At 37.0% G+C, this 15,838-nt stretch overlaps 1 protein-coding gene across 3 annotated transcripts in view; it reads left to right on the top strand.

Moving 5' to 3' along the window:
- KCNT2 (potassium channel, subfamily T, member 2) overlaps window positions 1-15,838 on the top strand; it is a 432,444-nt gene that overhangs the window by 217,156 nt on the left and 199,450 nt on the right. For all 3 annotated transcript variants that reach the window (XM_010848761.1, XM_010848762.1, XM_010848763.1), the window contains exons 9-12: window positions 3,782-3,962; window positions 5,342-5,506; window positions 7,568-7,704; window positions 10,590-10,653. In XM_010848761.1, coding sequence (XP_010847063.1) covers window positions 3,782-3,962; window positions 5,342-5,506; window positions 7,568-7,704; window positions 10,590-10,653 — 547 coding nt within the window. The remainder of the gene's footprint in view (window positions 1-3,781; window positions 3,963-5,341; window positions 5,507-7,567; window positions 7,705-10,589; window positions 10,654-15,838) is intronic.

The raw sequence follows: 15,838 nt of genomic DNA, 5'->3' as shown, positions 1-15,838 counted from the left end.
GAAAATCCATGGACAGAGGAGCCCGGTAGGCTACAGTCCATGGGGTCAGTAAGAGTCGGACACAACTGATTGACTTCATTTTCACCTTTCACTTTCATGCATTGGAGAAGGAAATGGCAACCCACTCCAGTGTTCTTGCCTGGAGAATCCCAGGGATGTGGGAGCTTGGTGGGCTGCCGTCTATGGGGTCACACAGAGTTGGACACGACTGAAGCGACTTAGCAGCAGCAGCACATTGTAGCATTCACAGTGCTAGGAAAAAGAGCTAACATATCAGTGAAATATCAGTGTTTATGCATAATGCAATAAAAGGGTATTTCAAAGCTAAAAAACTGTCTTAACTTCAAGAATTATATAATAAAGTAACAGTAAACTATGTATCTACCTGTCCTGAAGGTTCCCTTTTACATTCCCTCAACAGAAGTAGTTGAATTATTGTTTAGATAGGTAATCTATGTGAATCTAAAAATATTTTTATTTGTAGAGTAATATAAGAGAAGTAATAGAAGAGTATTATAAGTTTTCCTATTTCTTTAAAACATTCCTAGTTCTATTGCCTATAACCAAAATAGTATGTAATAAGTTGTCAGATATGCTTAACATTCTCCACATGTTGCATACTGGTGCCCTACAGCTAGTATCAGACAGTGATGCTGTGCCCATATAATGTGATTGGACTGTCTCTGCTTCCCCTGCCCTGCCTTTTTGTTAAACTTCCCCATGTATTAGTATTTACTTTTGTAAAATAAAAACATGCAACCAGTAATTTCAAAATACTTTTTAAATCTAATTTTGATAATTCTAGAAGAGATTTGAAAGATATTTGCTTAAATAGTATGAAGATCCTAACTCTGAAATTGATGTTAGCGCAAATTCTGCAAAATCCCCTTCTAAACTGTTTCTACCCTTCAAGTAATGTGATTCTTTGCATAAATAACAATTTTCAAAACTTAATGTGAAAATGAATTCCAACAATGAAGTTACGATTACAGTGTTTTGTAGGCAAATCTCTCTCTAATACTTGAGAGTAATTTGTTTCTTTTATAAAAGATAAGCTGGATACTTTTATTATTATAATGGTTATATGAGTAACCTGATTGACTTGACTTAGTATTAAGGCGTGCAAAGTTCACTAACAGTGACATGAATGGGATTTCAAGAAAAGCTTTTGATTAGAAATAATGAAGTATAGCCAATTTAATTTAGTAATTTTTAATTATGCAATTTGCTTGCATATTACCCAAACAGAATGGGTTTCAATAAGTCAGTGCACTTCAAATTTCCCAAATTTTGTATTTATCATGTTAAACAGTATTAACTGAACAAATGCTGAAGTTGCAAAAGTAAATTACGGAGGAGAATAAAACCCAATTTACTTGTTTATAAGAACTTGAATATTTCAAAAGGTGGTGGGAAAGTCATTTGATTCTTTTGAGAAAGAAGTATTTAGTCTTGCTCCTAAGTTATATTAGCTTCCACCATTAAGGCAATGGTCAGATAAATACATTTGTGTGCTTTTTCTTTTCTTTAGTGAACTGTACTTAGTTTATATCTTAACAGGCTAAAGAGCTTGGTCATTTAAATGTAGGCAACAGAAAAAAAATATATGTTACCTTCAGACTCTCATTCAGTAATTATTAGTGGACATCATTATGCTCTTGGAACTAATATAGGGGTTCAGGCAACATGAGTGAAGAAAGCACATGACTCTGTCCTAATATGACTCTTACAGAGGTTTATGGACAATTAGCATCAAACCCAACAAATGACTAAAACTTTTTTAAATTAAGCACAGTAAGAAAGACAAGGAGTATATATGATGTTTAGGTTAGAAGTAAAGACTTGAAGGAAGTGAGGAAATATCCATAAAATACCTGGGCAATATGTTCCAGCCAGAGAGAGTCGTCCATGACAAGACCCTGAATCTGGGTGATGCCTGTCATGTTGGTCAGAAAGTGAGAATGCCAGTGTAGCTGGGGCAGAGCAAACCACAGGGAGGAAACTAGTGAATCTACTGGAAAACTAGAAAAAACTAGAAACCTAGTCTGAAAGGCATAGGGAGGGGTCAGATGGAGGACTAGGCTAGAGACAAATATCATTAGATCACAAAGATCATTAGAGTTTAGTCTTATATGGACTAGGGTTCCCTGTTCCAGGAGTTTAAGTAGAGAAATAACACGGCCTGACCCATGTTGTCATAGGCCAACTCTGGCTCATGTGCTGAGTATAAACTGTTGGGAAAATAAAGAATAAAAAAGTAGAGATATCTTAAAAGGCTGGACAAGGAATTTCTGTAGTTTAAACATTGAATAGCATATCTTCTTGGTCATCATAATCAAGCCATCTGTGTTTGTTCTGCATAGAAATTGGAAGGAAAATCTAGAAGTACACAGTGATTTCCTTTGACAGCTTTAGAGAGGTATAATTTACATGCCATAAAATTCATTCATGTTAAGTGTAGAATACAACCACGTTAATATATTTACAAATTTCTACAGTCATCACAAGTCTAGTTTTAGAACATTTTCATCATCTTATTCCCACCATTACTTCCAAGCAACCATTAATATGCTTTCTGTGTCTTTTCTGAACATTTCATGAAAACAGAATTATACAGTATATAGTCTTTTACATGTGACTTCTTTCACTCAGTGTCTTTCCATGGCTTATCATATTTTAACATGCATCAGTACTAGATTCCTTCTTATTTTATTGGTGATTTTTTAATGTTGCAAATCTCACTCCTCTCCAAGATTGCAAATACATGCATGTTTCATAGCCTCCTTTTTTTTTTTTTTTTTAAGCTAGTAGCAGTGCTATTTCTAATGCTATTTTAGCAATTCTACTTTGGGAAAACCTTGTAACATTTCTAGCTTCTCCCTTACTTTCATACCACCAATAGTTTTGTACAGATAATTGATGTACCGAAAGACTCCTTTTGAGAGTCACCTTGCCATGTTAACTCCTCAAGCCTTTCTTGTATACAGTGGTCCCTCTGTATTCCAAGTTCCCACATTTGTGGATTCAACTAATCACAGATTGAAAATATTAGGGAAGAAATTTCTGGGACATTCCAAAAGTCAGAAGTTGAATTTGCTGCATACTTGCGACTATTTGCATAGCATTTGCAACTTATTTACAACAAATTTTATAGCATTTGTATGGTATTGGGTATTATAAGTAATCTAGAGATGATTTAAAGTATATATGAAGATGTGCATAGGTTATATGCAAATACTATGTCATCTGAGTGACTAGAATGACTATGTCATTATATCTCCTGTGTCTCCCTGGGGGACCTGGAACCAACCCCTGGGGATATGGAGGGATGACTGTGAAGCACATACACATGAAATATATACATATATATCTTTACCACACATATATAACTGAAAAATGTCTCTCTGTTAAAAAAGAAGACTATTGACTATTGCTATTTTGATGGGTAGTAGATCTAGTGGATTCTAGTGTCTGTGTTGCCTTGACATGCATTCAAAATGTTTATGTAAGTCACCCATGAAATTCCATCTATTCACTTTATATACTATTCAAATATGCTTTGTGATTTGGGGCTATAAATTTTGGCTACAAATAAAATAAGACTATTTCTCTTTGATGTAAGAAAAAACTTAAAAATATTTTCTCAAAGGAAAGTACTGAACCGTATACAATCCCAGCTACCAAGTGGCTTTATGAAGTGTGTTTTGGCTTTCAGAAGAATGATGAGAAGTAATGTGGCTGATTTGAAAGTTTTAACTGTAATCCACCTTTGTTTTTTTAGCATCTGTGGAATCCAACATCTGGAACGGATAGGAAAGAAGCTGAATCTTTTCGACTCCCTTTATTTCTGCATCGTGACATTTTCTACTGTGGGCTTTGGGGATGTCACTCCAGAAACGTGGTCGTCCAAGCTTTTTGTGGTTGCCATGATCTGTGTTGCTCTTGTGGTTCTCCCTATCCAGGTAAGCACCACTGTGTTAAATTTTATAGAAACGTGCTAAGTCTTATGAAATCAAATCTTCCACATTTAATAAAAAATACAGGGTGACTTATTAACTATATTAACGCATGCTCTTATACCATCTAGTCAATTATTAAAATTGTCTCCAAAATGCCTTTTTAAATTATATTAGAAACATGAGTTTTTTTCCCTTCTAGTCTCCACTGGTAGCTCACATTTCATTTCAGTTTTTTCAAGATGCTTTCTTTTACATATATTTACATTAATTATTGGATTGTAGGATAGTATAGTTTTTAATTATAGCATGTTTGTACAAGACAATAAACTTATGAAACATTGATTTCTTTTGATTCTCAAAACTACAACTAAAAGCCATATGTTGTCATGAATAAAAATTGATTGACTATGTTGGTCAACTAAAATAAAATCTGAAGATGATACATAGCTAACATGTAGCATTTTGGAGAATGGATAAGGAAGCAAAGGCACAGAGATATAAATGAGACTGAAGACACATAGAGACAATCTTCAACTTTTTCCTATAGTGAATTCTGGCTGTCGATGGGTGGGCAGGTCATAAACAGGATGTGGCCAACACAAATCAAAATGTATATTATATTGTACAGCCATTTGACAAAGTTATTGAAATATCCTTTCCATAGATGTAAAAATGATCTTTCCACTCCTATCCAATCATGCACGCAATCCTCAATGACACCCCTCCCCCATACCCTCAGCATCCCTTTAATAACAGCTACTTCCTTGGTGGCTCAGTGGTAAAGAATCTGCCTGCCAATGCCCAAGACATTAGTTCAGTCCCTGAGTCTGGAAGATCCCCTGGAGAAGATGATGGGAACTCACTCCAATATTCTTGCTTGGAAAATCCCATGGACAGAGAAGCCTTTGCAGTCCATGGGGTTGCAAAGAGTCAGACATGACTGAGCTTGCATGCATGCACTATAACTGGAACGTGGCCTTGTGTATGTGGTAAGGTTATCTCCCCTTGCAGGTGATGTAGGCTGAAGTTGACAGAAGAATGTGAGAGAAAAACGTGAGACCTTTGTCTTTAACCAGGTGCATGACATATATGGCTGCATACTCTACTGGACAGAAAGCAGAAGTGCAGACCTATTAGTGCCCTGTTATGATACAATAGGAAAATCTCATTATTGTTTCCTGAGAGACGTGAAGGCCCTGGGAGGGATTAGCAAGTCTGCAATTATCCTATGAAGAGTCTTGTTGAAGGGAACACTGATCATTTCAATCTCAAAGAGTTTCATCTAAGAAATTGAATTATACCCAGTAGACAATAGATGGATTGCACTGCTTTTTATTTTCATGTCCAGTTCTTTTCATTCACATGTGGAAAATGCATTACAGTTTGAACAGCTGGCCTATTTGTGGATGGAGAGACAAAAGTCAGGTGGAAACTATAGTCGACACAGAGCTCAAACCGAAAAGCACGTTGTTCTGTGTGTCAGCTCGCTGAAGATTGATTTACTCATGGACTTTTTAAATGAATTCTATGCACATCCAAGACTCCAGGTAACTTTAAATGGATTATACTGACTAACATTGGCAAAATCAATTAATGATAGTACAGCCTGTGTTCTGGAGGATTTTTATTTATATGCTCAAATTTAGAGAAAATGAAGAACTACAAATATAACCTGGAACATAGAAAAAAATGCTGGAGGAATACACAGTATGTTAAGTTTCCTTCTGTATCTATAACGAAACACAGATGGAATTATATTACTGCTACAAAGAAAGGTTTTCTCTGAATTAAAATGATTGCTTTTTTCTCCTTTTGGTAGTGAATAAATGATATTTTTATGAAACAGTGAAACAACATAAAATATAATAAAACAATAAAAAAGTCATTTCAATATCATCTGCTCACTTGAATTTTCAGAATTTTATCAAGTGTTACTGATGGAAATTTGGAAGTCTGAAAGTTCCAAAGTTCTTCCCTTTGTTTCCTGGAGTGAAACTTGGTCTTATTTATAGTAGCAATAAATGATGAAAATTTGGGCAATATGTAATTGAGATCATGAATTCAGAAAAATCTCTTCTGTCTATGCAGACACTTCCACTTGCCATGGTTCTGGGTCAGTGTAGACTTAGGTCACCTCCTTTACTGCTTAATGCACTTAGTCTAGTCCAGACAGCAAAGAACTACTTGAATTTTTTGTATTTCCCCAATAAGCTTCTGTTAAGAGATTGGATAATCCTGAAGTCAAGACAGTGTTGAGTACTTCTAATTATCTCTCTCTTAAATAATTTAGAAACATTTTAACATATTACTTTTTTGAATTAAAAAATCTAACTTATAAGTGAAACTTATGTAATATATTCTTTTGTTTTTACATACATTATTTTGCATTTTGAAGTAACTCTATATTTAACGTTTTTTTTTAATTACTCATATTAAATAATTTCAGATGCTTATTATAACCCACAAAGAAAATCTATCTGGGAGAAAATTTATTCCACCCAAAATTTGATCCCTAGTAATTAATTTTGTCTAATATCAATATGGAGAAATCTTAAAACTCCAAAAATTCCCACTAGATACAGCGTGGTAAAATGGTGTACGTTTGCCAGAGAATTTGAATTCTTGTAGATAAATTGCTTTATACCATTTTATCAGTGAGAATAATTTTCCATTTTCTCCAAACAACCATTGTTTTGAAATATTTTGATCACAAACTTTCAAATTTAATTTACTTTGTCAGTATTACCAATATTTTTGTGAATCCTTTTCCATTCAGATATTCATCTGAATATTTTCAATTTTATCAACTCATAATAATGTTGAAGTGAAGTGAAGTGGCTCAGTGGTGTCCAACTCTTTGTGACCCCACGGAATGTAGCCTACCGGGCTCCTCCATCCACGGGATTTTCCAGGCAAGAATACTGGAGTGGGGTGCCATTACCAAATGATATAAACAATGATATAAACAGCTTTTTATTCTAAAAGTAACAAGATTGAAGTATAAGTTGACGCTTAGCACTTCTGGCTGGTATGCAGTTTATCTTTTAGAATCAATCTGAAATCCTAAGGAGGTTCTCTGATGGCTCAGACTGTACAAAAACCTGCCTGCAATGCAGGAGACTTGGGTTCAATCCCTTGGTCAGGAAGATCCCCCAGAGAAGGGAATGGCAACTCGCTTCAGCATTCTTGCCTGGAGGATTCCATGGAGAAAGGAGCGTGGCAGGCTACAGTCCATGGCATCAAAGAGTTGGACATGACTGAGTGACTAACACTTTCACATCCTGAAGTCAAAATTGAAAATTTCATAGGCCGAAATGTGTGCTGAGTGTATGCACTGATTTATCTTTTCTTCTTGATACTAAGTAAATTGAAAAAAGTCAGGATGAACATGCTGATTTATGAGATTTTTGTATGTTTGTCTGTTATGTTTATTACCATCTCATGTTATTTAACATATGCCCCGGTTTTAAATGCAAACTTTGATTTATTAGTAAGAGTTCATTTCTCTTTTATCATATTTCAAAATGTTCATAGATATTCTATTTACCTATCTAGTATAAAACAAAGCATTATTGTTTCTATCCCATTGCCCACTTTGTTTTGAGTAGGATTATTATGTGGTGATTTTGTGTCCTACTGAAATGGATGTGCAGGTCCGAAGGATCCTCCAGATTCCAATGTGGTCACAAAGAGTTATCTACCTTCAAGGTTCGGCCCTTAAAGACCAGGATCTGTTGAGAGCAAAGTAAGTATTTACACTTTCCATCTTGTAGTGTTATAATATCTTTTCTCTCCTCCAAATTTTAGCAGTTTCACTACTGTGAGATGTGTTTTTGAATACAAACTTTGCTTTTTCAAATAGGAAGATTAAAAATATAAAATCAGCTTATTTGCTCCTCTTTCTCAGTGCAGGGTTGTTCATCAGACCATGTCCACACAACACATTGAGAAGTGTGGTGGGGTGGTATCATCTCAGGGTGCTGGGAGATGAACTGAGTTATCCAGATTCAGCGAGAGTAGTCTCCAAATTCCTGGATATTGTTTTTATTCGACAAATAAAACTCTTGGGCTAAACACTATGTGATATGCCAAAGCAGTGTGAGTCAGGGTTTAGATTTTAAGGAGTTTGTATTATATACTGGGCAGATAATACTTGTGTTCCCTGGTGTCTGAGATGAAAGAGTCCTTGGGGACTGGAGAAATCAGGAGGGTGACAGCGGTCTTAGTTGCTGTCTTCTTCTTGTGCAGGTGCCATCCCCCTGGATTAAAGATGACATAGTCTTATAGCTTTGTCACGGTCTTGGGGGGGTCACTGCAGTGTGGGAGCAGGGTGAGAGTATGGTTGGTTAGACTGCAGACTCCAGGAATCAGGGCCTCTGCAAAACACCCTCCATAGTTTCAGAAGCCAGAAGAGATTCTTAGTGGAGGTGGCTTCGCTCAATGTTTTCTCTTGTTTTGTAGCTTTTAAATATATCTTCGTGTTTACCTTTGAGTTGTCCTACAGACTCTGTTAGGTTTAAAAGTCTCTTCCTTGAATTTCATAGCATAAGTGATTTTTTTCTTTTTTGTTGTTTTGATTCTTCCCAGATGGCTTGAGTATGTGTGTTGGTGTGTGTGTTGGTGCATGTTCTCCATATGTTTGTGTGTGTTTTGTGTTTCTTTATACATGTCCTCTGTATGCTTGTATTTGTGTGTGTATGGGTTTTGTGTGTGTGTGTGTGGATGATGGAAAAGAACAGATAAAAACTCCCAAACTTCTTTCTGCTGCTTATTCCTGCAAAAGTTGACTAGATAGCTCATAACAGGAACTCTAACATTATGTTAGATTTATATATAATAGGTCAATTTAGCTGAGAATTTTTTCAATGATTTAACAATTTGTGAAACAAAAAGAGTCAGTAGAAACTACCAGGCTATAATGAATTGTACATAATTGGAAAATTAAACTTCTTTGAGAATATATCAGCATCTGTAGTGGATTGCATACTTCATATATATTGTCACTATACACATGACAATTCTAGAATAAATCATAGTCTCCCAGTACCTCAAGTAAAACACAGCATTAGGTGCTTGCTAACAATCTGCTATCTATACTCATTATTCAGGAACTGTAAAGAAATAGTTGCTTAAACAGTAATATAATCTGGATCTTTATATTCATCTGTATAGATAATAAATATACTTAATATATTGTAATGAATTAAGTTCTTCATTTGATAAGAATGAGTAATGCCCATTTTATGTTCAATATGAATTTCTGTGATAAATGAAGCCTTTTGACTACCTAATCAATTAATCTAAGCTATTAGGATTAGCTATTGGCATCTTAGCTAGATAATACCGAGGATTAATGCACTTCTCAGGTAGCATAGTGGTGAAGAATCCACTTACGAATGCAGGAGACACAGGAGTCGTGGGTTCAATCCCTGGGTTGGGAAGATCCCCTGGAGTAGGAAACGGCAACCCATTCCAGTATTCTTGCCTGGAAATATCCCATAGACAGAGGAGCCTGGTGGGCTACAGTCCATGGAGTCTCAAAGAGTTGGATACGACTGCATGACTGAGGCAGGATTAGCACAACTCCATTTAGTATTAATAATATTAATGATTGTTTCTTAGCCAAATCAGTCACATTTACCAGAAACATTCCTCCATAGGTATGAAAAAGGAGAATGTGGATGAGTGAGAGGCAGCAGGCTGGTAATTCTCAGAAAATTGAGTTAAGAAAGATGGTACCATTTTTATGTTCATTTCTTATCCTATGTCATGTAGAAATTTGGGATTTAATGTTAACTAACACATTCTTCAGCACAATTCCCACGCAAGACAAGGAGTAAAATTCTCCAAACCATTTCCAAAGGTCAGTTGCATGAGTTTGAGTTGCTTTGTTGAATATGATGTATAAAAAATGGTATACAATTGTCTTAATAATCATGACAACTTCACACTTGTCCAAAACTGTTTGATTTGGTCTAATTTCATAGACTTTTGTCATTTTTATCCATAGAAAATACGTTGGAGGAAAAAATTTTTTCTACTGTAATGAACCAGAAAGGCAAATAGTTGCTCATTTTAAAAATACACAATTATGTTTTTAGAACATTGCTTACCAAGCACTGAAGCATGCTTATGGTTTATTATTACATATAAGAAATATAGAAGTTTAGCGTGAGGGGAAGGGGTTTGGAACAAGATGATGATTCATCTCTAGTAAATATAAATGTGCAGTAGAGTTTGGCTTATGAATACTAAGTGGCCGCATATCCTCTCTCTTAGTTTTGTTGATGCATTGCAGTCAAAAGTAATCCATCTAAAACAAAGGCTTATAAACTCCCTTAACTTATAGAAGTATATATATATGAAAAATATATATATAATGATAAAAGAGAAAATAAAATTTGACTTTTTTTAACTTCTGTCATTATGAACTGCTGTCTTATACAGCCAAGTCAACAATTATTTTGTTTATAATCATGATCTGCAAGAAATCCTACTTTCATTTAACTTAAGGATGTTCATAGTTTATGTGTACTTTGTATGCCCTGGACTGAGTATTGGAATTCTGTTTTTCAGATGGCACATAGATATGTCAATGTGTGATTATTTTCCTTTTCTGTCTGCATTTAGGATGGATGATGCTGAGGCCTGTTTTATTCTGAGCAGCCGTTGTGAAGTGGACAGGACATCATCTGTAAGTTTCTAAAATCTCTTTTAGTAAATTGTTCTTTTTGCCTTACGAGATTTTATTATTTTTTGTAGTCTACCACTATTAAATATGGATGGCCTTAAAATTTTACTGAAGTAAATCTCTAATCTATCTTGCCAAAAAAATAAGAATAGCTGCATCGATTATATCAACAAAAATATTCTTGAAGTACTTTCTACTACTAATCTGGATTTTCTGTTGATCAAAATGAAATAAGTCATATATAAACAGAACTAGATCATTTTTAATTAAATATATTCTATGCTATGTGATTTTGTTATAATGATCTCAATTTCCTCAACTTAAAAGCGAGGCATATGGATCAGGCAGTCTGCAAAATATCAGTTGGAGCATTTCTAAAAAAGTATGCATTTGTGAAAATCCTATTCAGGATATGTAGGGTGGGAACTGGGAAGCCGTGTATTTTTAAAAGATCACCAGGTGATCTTGATGCACCTCCCAGTTTGGTAATCTCCAGCTTATATGATCTCCATGATACATTTATGGTCTAAAATTCAATAAACTAACAATCAAACTTTGTAATTACCAACTTATAGCTTTTTTCTGTAAATGCATTTTAATTTCACTACTTTAAAAAAATGCTTTACTCCTTTATGTTGAGGATGTCCTATTAACTCCTGTGTTTTAAACTAGTGAGTCCATCTGTAGTCATATCTGTGGTACACAGACAGATGAGCAATGTGGTGCCTTCTGCAGTGACTGGGGAAAAGACAAACCATGTGTGGGTCTTTTAGGGACATGATTTGCACTTTTCTGGACCATCTAATAGGTGTGATCTGTTACATTACTTTAGGACTACAGGTCCTGAATGTGGTAGGCTTTGCATCGTCCTCACTCTAATTTACTTAAACGTTTTATTCCTTTTTAAACTAACTTGCATTCATGTGTGCTAAGTCACTTCAATCGTGTCTGATTCTTTGTAACCCCATGGATGGTAGCTCCCCAGGCTCCTCTCTCCATGGGATTCTCCAGGCAAGAATACTGGAGTGGGTTGCTATGCCCTCCTCCAGGGGATCTTCCAGACCCAAAGAACAAACCCACATCTCTTATGTCTCCTGCATTGGCAGGTGGGTTCTTTACCACTAAAGAACCCAGGGAGGCCCTTAAACTAACTTCAGTTCAGTTCAGTTCAGTCACTCAGTCATATCTGACTCTTTGTGACCCCATGAATTGCAGCACATGAGGTCTCCCTGTCCATCACCAACTCCCGGAGTCCACACAAACTCATGTCCAATGAGTGGGTGATGCCATCCAACCATCTCATCCTCTGATGTCCCCTTCTCCTCCCGCTCACAAACTTTCCCAGTATCAGGGTCTTTTCAAATGAGTCAGCCCTTTGCATCAGGTGACCAAAATATTGGAGTTTCAGATTCAACATCAGTCCTTCCAAAGAACACCCAGGACTGATCTCCCCTTAGTATGGACTGGTTGGATCTTCTTGCAGGCCAAGGGACTCTCAAGAGTCTTCTCCAACACCACAGTTCAAAAGCATCAATACTTTGGCGATCAGCTTTCTTTATAGTCCAACTTTCACATCCATACATGACTACTGGACAAACCATAGCCATAACTAGACAGCCCTTTATTGACAAAGTAATGTCTCTGCTTTTTAATATGCTGTCTAGGTTGGTAAAAACTGTCCTTCCAAGGAGTAAGTGTCTTTTAATTCCATGGCTGCAGTCACCATCTGCAGTGATTTTGGAGACCCCCAACATAAAGTTACCCAATGTTTTCACTGTTTCCCTATCTATTTGCCATGATGGGACCAGATGCCATGATCTTAGTTTTCTGAATGTTAAGCTTTAATCCAATCTTTTCACTCTCCTCTTTCACTTTCATCAAAAGGCTCTTTAGTTCTTCTTCACTTTCTGTCATAAGGGTGGTGTCATATGCATATCTGAAATTACTGATATTTCTCCCGGCAATCTTGATTCCAGCTTGTGCTTCATCCAGCCCAGCGTTTCTCATGATGTACTCTGCATATAAGTTAAATAAGGAGGTTGACAATATACAGCCTTGATGTACTCCTTTTCCTATTTGGAACCAGCCTGTTATTTCATGTCCAGTTCTAACTGTTGCTTCCTGATCTGCATACAGGTTTCTCAAGAGGCAGGTCAGGTGGTCTGGTATTCCCATCTCTTTTAGAATTTTCCACAGTTTATTGTGATCCACACAGTCAAAGGCTTTGGCATAGTCAATAAAGCAGAAATAGATGTTTTCTGGAACTCTCTTGCTTTTTACATGATCCAGCGGATGTTGGCCATTTGATCTCTGGTTCCTCTGCCTTTTCTAAATCCAGCTTGAACATCTGGAATTCATGGTTCACGTATTGCTGAAGCCTGGCTTGAGAATTTTGAACATTACTTTATTAGAGTGTGAGATGAGTGCAATTGTTCAGTAGTTTGAACATTCTTTGGCCTTGCCTTTCGTTGAGATTGGAATGAAAACTGACCTTTTCCAGTCCTGTGGCCACTGCTGAGTTTTCCAAATTTGCTGGCATATTGAGTGCAGCACTTTCACAGCATCATCTTTTAGGATTTGAAATAGCTCAACTGTAATTCAATCACCTCCACTAGCTTTGTTTGTAATGATGCTTTCTAAGGCCTACTTGACCTCACATTTCAGGATGTCTGGCTCTAGGTGAGGGATCACACCATCTTGATTATCTGGATTGTGAAAATCTTTTTTGTACAGTTCTTCTGTGTATTCTTGCCAACCCTTCTTAATATCTTCTGCTTCTGTTAGGTCCATACTATTTCTGTCCTTTATTGAACCCATCTTTGCATGGAATCCTACCTTGGTATCTCTAATTTTCTTTAAGAGATCTTTAGTCTTTCTTATTCTATTGTTTTTTTCTATTTCTTTGCGTTGATCGCAGAGGAAGGCCTTCTTATTTCTCCTTGCTATCCTTTGGAACTCTGCATTCAAATGGGTTTATTTTTCCTTTTCTCCTTTGCCTTTTGCTTCTCTTCTTTTCTCAGCTATTTGTAAGGCCTCCTCAGACAGCCACTTTGCTTTTTTGCATGTCTTTTTCTTGGAGATGGTCTTGATCCCTGTCTCCTGTGTCACAAACCTCTGTCCATAGTTCTTCAGGCACTCTGTCTATCAGATCTAGTCCCTTGAATCTATTTCTCACTTCCACTGTATAATCATAAGGGATTTGATTTAGGTCATACCTGATTGGTCTAGTGGTTTTCCCCACTTTATTCAACTTAATGCTGAATTGGGCAATAAGTAGTTCATGATCTGAGCCACAGTCAGTTCCTGGTCTTATTTTGCTCAATGTATAGAGCTTCTCCATCTTTGGCTGCAAAGAATATAATCAATCTGGTTTTGTTGTTGGCCATCTGGTGATGTCCATGTGTAGAGCCTTCTCTTGTGTGGTTGGAAGACCGTGTTTGCTATCACCAGTCTTTTTCTTGGCAAAACTCTTATTAGCCTTTGCCCTGCTTCATTCTGTATTCCAAGGCCAAATTTGCCTGTTACTCTAGGTGTTTCTTGACTTCCTACTTTTGCATTCCAGTTCCCTATAATGAAAAGGACATCTTTTTTGGGTGTTAGTTCTAAAAGGTTTTGTATGTCTTCATAGAACCATTCAACTTCAGCTTCCTCAGCATTACTAGTTGGGGCATAGACTTGGATTACTGTGATATTGAATGGTTTGCCTTGGAAATGAACAGAGATCATTCTGTCATTTTTGAGATTGCATCCAAGTACTGCTTTTGGGGCTTTTTTGTTGAGTATGATGGCTACTCCATTTCTTCTAAGGGATTCCTGCCCACAGTAGTAGATATAATGGTCATCTGAGTTAAATTTACCCATTCCAGTCCATCTGAGTTCGCTGATTCCTGGAATGTAGACGTTCACTCTTGCCATCTCCTGTTTGACCACTTCCAATTTGCCTTGATTCATGGACCTAACATTCCAGGTTCCTATGCAATATTGCTCTTTACAGCATTGGACCTTGCTTCTATCACCAGTTACATCCACAGCTGGGTGTTATTTTTGCTTTGGCTCCATCCCTTCATTCTTTCTGGAGTTATTTCTCTACTAATCTCCATTAGCATATTGGGCACCTACCGACCTGGGGAGTTAATCTTTCAGTGTCCTATCTTTTTGCCTCTTCATACTGTTCATGGGGTTCTCAAGGCAAGAATACTGAAGTGGTTTGCCATTCCCTTCTCTAGTGGACCACGTTCTGTCAGACCTCTCCACCATGACCCAACCATCTTAGGTGGCCCCACACAGCATGGCTTAATTTCATTGAGTTAGAGAATGCTATGGTCCATGTGATCAGATTGGCTAGTTTTCTGTGATTGTGGTTTCAGTCTCTCTGCCCTCTGATGCCCTCTCTCAGTGCCTACTGTCCTACTTGGGTTTCTCTTACCTTGGACTTGGGGTATCTCCTCTCTGTCACTGCTCCTGACCTTGGACGTGGGGTATCTTCTCTTGGCCGCTCCTGCACCACACATCCGCTGCTCATGTGGCGAATTTACTTGGTGATAAAGTCTTAATAGATATAATCAAGTTATAATGAGTTTATTACAGTAGGCCTTACTCCTGTTTGAGCTGTGTCTTTGAAAAATGAGGAAATGTGGTGACAGATGAATAACGAATGCCGTGTGTATGTGAAGACAGCCTTCTGTAAGCTGGGAGAGAGGCTTCCCGCACAGCTCTCTGGAGGAACCAGCCTTACGAACATCTTGCTGTTGAGCTCTGACCTTCAGAATGTCGAGACAATACATTTTCATTAAGCCACCAAGTTTGTGGTTGTTTGTTACCGCAGCCTGAGCAAACTGTCTTCCCAAGTGGCTCAGTGATAAAGAATCTACCTGCCAGTGCAGTAGATGCAGGTTCAATCTCTGGTCTAGAAGATCCCCCTGGAAAAGGAAATGGCAACCCATTTTGGCAACTGTCATTCTGCAGTATTCTTGTCTGGGAAATCTCATGGACAAAGGAGCCTGGCAGGCTATAGTCCATGTGGTCACAAAAGAGTCATACTTGACTAGCAACTAAACCTCAAAAAAGCAAACTGATTCATGGCCATAGACCAGACGAATGATTGCAAAATTTGTAAAATATTTCTCTTTAAAACATATATATGTTTTGAAATTCATTTGCTCCCCTCCTTCTTCAACAGTTACTGTCT

The sequence above is a fragment of the Bison bison genome, unplaced genomic scaffold (genome assembly GCF_000754665.1).
Source record: "Bison bison bison isolate TAMUID 2011002044 unplaced genomic scaffold, Bison_UMD1.0 scf7180017864272, whole genome shotgun sequence".
NCBI lineage: Eukaryota > Metazoa > Chordata > Mammalia > Artiodactyla > Bovidae > Bison > Bison bison.
Note: the sequence above shows the minus strand (reverse complement) of the source record. Positions and strands in the feature narration are given on the sequence as shown.